We start from the raw sequence: 4,436 nt of genomic DNA on the forward strand, positions 1-4,436 counted from the left end.
TACCGATATACTACTTCAATAGCGTATGTCCCTCAAGGTACACTATATCCATCGTAAGAGAAAATACAGGTAATAACCTCAAACCCCACGTGAAGAGGTAGCTCCTTCTTACTGATGTGCACATGCCTCGCCTTACTTATATGTACATGACAAGGTAGGTACCTACATATACGCTTATTAATTTATACCTATAATATTACTTGTATTATTATTTGTATTACTTGCATAAACTTGAATTTCAGCTAAGTCTTAGGTTCCGTAGCCCTGGGATATTCCAACCATCATGCCAACAACACAACCTAGTCCCCACGCATCTCGTCTCGTCTAAAGTTGCTTTCCCGTGGCTTAGAACATGATCTACCACACTGCGGGTATACCCTAGGGCCTAGGCTTACAATATGTAGACCTGCCATTTTTGACGTAATATCTTTGCTTTGTCTCAGAAGCTTTTTGCTGTTTCAACTCACACTTTGAGATAAGCTATACCGCCTCCGCGTCACTCTTCACATCATCGCTATAGCTATAATCGGCCGCGTGACGGAAACAACTCATACGAAATGCCCAATAATAGATCACATCTGAAACGTCCACGTCAACCCCGCAAGGACAACTCGATTCTAGGAGGGTCGAATAGCGCGTTGCAGTCGCAACCGCAGCTACGCTATGACATTGTCAAAGACTGGCTAGAGCAGACAGCGAGGCTAGATCCCCACCCCTTGCCTGGTACGCCACAAGGATATCGAAAAGAAATCTCAGGCAATAGTTTCCCGTATAGACCACTTGATGCGACGTCCCCATACAATAAACGCCCTGGGCGTGTAGATCCGAGATGGAGTCCTCGTCACGACTTTCCTAGTCGTTATATGTACCAATCAGGTTCTCCGTTTGAGACTTCGGGTCCAAAGGATTCGAGAAAATCCCCGCGAAGGCGAACGGCCCCTAGTGATAGTTCGCTCATCAGTGGTTTTGAGAATACTACCAAGCCTCCTAGCTATACCCCCGGCTCCGCTCAAGGGGATCATGTGGACACTCTAACTACCGGAGCCCCGAGAGACGCAGATTTGGTACATCTCGATGCTTCGTCGACCACTTCTGGTGCGGACAAGCAGCCGAACTTTGAGAAAAGACCTAGAAGAAAGACTAGAGAAGACAAGTATGAAACGAAGAAAAGAAAACGAAATCGCGAAGAGGGAAGTACTGTAGACCATAGCAACCACCGGGGTAAAAAGCGCAAGAAAGTGGACAAGAGAAAATCCATGGCATCTAGCAAAAATGTGATGAATAATTTCACTTCCAATGCTGTTCTCAATGAACGCATTACGGTAAGGACCCCGTCACATGTGAGTGGTATTGGTCTAAATTACGCTTAGGTCCAACCACATCTAAAACCTGGTCTATTCGACAATGGAAGATCATCGAAAAAACAGCCAAGTAAGGATAACTATGTTCAAAGGATTTTTTAGTTGTGGGAACCTAATAGCAAACAGTATCTGATCTAACCTTCTCCGATATGCAGTTTCTAAAGCAGCAGAGTAGTAACATTCAACCAAAAATATTATCTAAGTCCCGCATGAGGGAGAAACGACGAGAGGACCGAGAAATGGAGGAAGTATCGTCCTTTTTCCTACCACATAAAGCCGACAGAGATACTCCCGGGTTAAGACCTCATAAGCCGGATACCGGTAGAAAGTACCGGGAAATGGGACATCACTTCGAACAATTCACGCCCATCCGCGGCAGAAAACCTCCCGGTTCGTCACCTCCAAGTCATCATGGATATTCTAAGAACAACTACATATCCCAAGCCCACGATGAGACTGCCAATCCTGTCAGACTAGGTTCCCTTGATACAATCCCAGATGAAAAAGACGCAGGCAGAGATACGACATATTTAACATGGTCCAGTAGTCGCCACTCGCCGCGTATTAATAAAAGGGACAATCGTTGCAGCCCAAATGCGTCAGGTTCGATCCGAACAACCATTCCAGAATCAATGAAAGTAGATCTCATAACGACAGGAGGATACGGCAATACTAGAATGTCTTCATACGACGGTCACTCAACTGAGCCAAGTACAGCAAGAAAGACAATCGAGACGGAAGCATATAACGTTCATCACATAGAATCGGAGGACGCCCATCAAAATATGCATCAAGGTTCTAATGGATCTCGCAAGGTTAGGTATCGAGACCAAGCTATAATGACTGAAGACCCCCATAAATTCTCAGAGTCAGCAGAAGCCGTCCAAATAACAGAAGATCGCCATGCATCTAGGTCTCAAGAGGAGACGAATCTGCACATACCGCACATCTCTAATAATGTTGACCGTCAGCAGATTGTTAGAGAAGTTCGTCTAACTCCTATTGAGAGGGGTAGTTCAAGGCAACATGTTGGGATTCCACGTAGCTCAGATAGCAAGCCTGTCACTATTCACCAAATCCTCGAGACGACGGCTATACATGTAGATCAAAACGTGGAGAGACGGAAACAGCAGGCGAGCGACGAAGCATCTGTAGCTTCTAGGGATGCAATGCCTCCCCCGCCTATGCCGCATAGTAGAAGCGCCTCCGTTGCTATATCCCGCGCCGATGTAGAATTTAATACATGGGGACAGAACGCGGCTCCAGCTAATTTTGAATTTTCACAAGTTCCTCGTGTAACAAATCACGATAAAGACACACAAGACTCCCGGGAATCCCTCGGAAGTTGTAGCCAGGCTTTATTTTATGAGTCGGTCGCCAATAATGGACATACCCTGTTAACTTCTAATGACGTCCCCTGGATAGCTCAAAAGGGGCCGTCAGTCCCAATATCAGGAGAAGGGGCCACCTTATTACAACCAAGTGTAACCCCGCCTACCTATAAAAATCAAGATGGAGGGAGGTTAAGTAGAGGCTCGTACCAAAGAGATTTTCCGGGATCACAGGAACTTGAGACTATGGCCGAATTTATCGCCAGAATAGAGAACGAGTCACAGTGGCAACTCTCTCCCGGCAGTTATGATAGTCTAGGATTAGAGGAGAGAGCGTTAGACCCATCTTCGCTCGAAACGGGACTATCCCACGAGCAGCTCATAGTTTACAATACGGAAAAGGAGACACCTCTCAACTTATCTCCTGATTTCGATCCTGATTATTTAGATCTAAGAAGGCCGAGGACAACTGAGCTATGCGAAGAGGGTTTATATATTGCGGCGCCGTATACCCAGCACAGTATTGGCACTCCTAGGATTTTACCTGGTATCACACGACCGTTGGAAGAATTTGAGGAGGGGAGTTTTGAAATGTCAAGCTTCTGGCGTCCAAACCAGTTCTCTCGATTCTGATAAATACTACACACCAATATATTAGTACCATATCGCAATGTGCAGTCGCATCTTTGTCAAGGTTAATACTTACAGGTGGTTTATTGAGGCTCTTCATCTTTCCACTTTTCTCGTAGTCCATCGACATCTATACCACATTCTCCCGCCTTTTTAACTATTTCTGCCGCCCTGGCGGAAACCGGGGCATCAATCATTTTATTATCTAGGGTCCAAGCCCCTATTTTCGCAGCTGTGGCTTTTTTGCTCGCTATATTAACCCTGACAGCCCACTCAACCTCCTTCTCGGTGGGTGAGAAGAGCCGCTGTACCGTCTTGACCTGCGAAGGGTGGATGCACTGCTTGCCATTGAATCCCAAGGCCTTTCCGCCTCGGCATTCTTCCTCTAGCTGCGCTAGCTCGTCCCCCCCCTTATATAATGTGCATGCTAAATCTATCACACTAGGGACGTTCTCAACGCGGGCGGCTGTCACGATGGCAGACCGCGCATATAAGAACTCGGTCATGTCTGGCGTCCGCGTGAGCGACAGGTCGAGGGCGAAGTCCTCGGCGGCAAAGATTACGCCGTTAAGGCGCGGCCCTTGGCAGATATTCGAGAGGTTCATTACAGCGCGCGCCGACTCGATCAAGGCTATAACCCTTACGGGCTTAGTGCGTATCTCTTTGTAATACTTATTCTCGTAGTTTTTCAGAAAGTGGGAAACAGTCCTCAAGTCGCCGATGGTGTTCACTTTAGGCACCACGACGGTATCGACGAGAGGAATCGACGCGGCAAGCCTGAGGTCCTTCTCCAGATAAGGAGAACGGGCGTTGTTGACGCGGATGGCGATCTCGGAGATGGAGGCCGGCCGCTCGGTTAGTTGGGATAAGTGCTGGTTGAGGGCATCGCGAGCATCAATCTTTGCATAGTGCGTCACCGAGTCCTCGAGGTCGTAGATGACGGTGTCGCAGGAGAGACTGAGGGATTTGTATAGCATTCGGGTTGACGACGCCGGGACTGTGATATCGGTTAGAGACGGGAGAAGAAGACTCGGTTGTCTAGGTGGGTATGCAACATATATCTCTTACCGTAGAGCAGAGCCCGGCGAAGGAAAGGGCACGCAGTGGCGACCAT

General features: G+C 47.6%; 2 protein-coding genes across 2 annotated transcripts; one reads left to right on the forward strand and one right to left on the reverse strand.

Moving 5' to 3' along the window:
* The first annotated feature begins 274 nt into the window (after nt 1-274).
* Nucleotides 275-3,331, forward strand: F4813DRAFT_327871 (uncharacterized protein). Its single transcript, XM_049241095.1, has 3 exons — nt 275-1,322; nt 1,371-1,431; nt 1,488-3,331. Exons 1-3 carry the CDS (start codon nt 558-560, stop codon nt 3,323-3,325), a joined length of 2,664 nt encoding a protein of 887 aa, XP_049101861.1. The 5' UTR covers nt 275-557; the 3' UTR covers nt 3,326-3,331.
* Nucleotides 3,332-3,405: 74 nt separating this feature from the next.
* Nucleotides 3,406-4,436, reverse strand: F4813DRAFT_387386 (beta subunit of citrate lyase; the record flags this gene model as incomplete). The annotated part of the gene is made up of 2 exons (XM_049246554.1): nt 3,406-4,319; nt 4,391-4,436. 2 exons carry the CDS (start codon nt 4,434-4,436, stop codon nt 3,406-3,408), a joined length of 960 nt encoding a protein of 319 aa, XP_049101862.1.

Source organism: Daldinia decipiens (assembly GCF_022478715.1).
Source record: "Daldinia decipiens strain CBS 113046 unplaced genomic scaffold F4813scaffold_8, whole genome shotgun sequence".
In the NCBI taxonomy this organism is placed as follows: Eukaryota; Fungi; Ascomycota; class Sordariomycetes; order Xylariales; family Hypoxylaceae; genus Daldinia; species Daldinia decipiens.

Excerpts from the sequence above, each read along its gene's own strand:
- F4813DRAFT_327871 (XM_049241095.1), top strand. The coding sequence starts at position 558 with ATGCCCAATAATAGATCACATCTGAAACGTCCACGTCAACCCCGCAAG. Across the intron at positions 1,323-1,370 it reads TTCTCAATGAACGCATTACG|GTCCAACCACATCTAAAACC; the intron begins GTAAGGACCCCG and ends AATTACGCTTAG. Across the intron at positions 1,432-1,487 it reads ATCATCGAAAAAACAGCCAA|TATCTGATCTAACCTTCTCC; the intron begins GTAAGGATAACT and ends AATAGCAAACAG.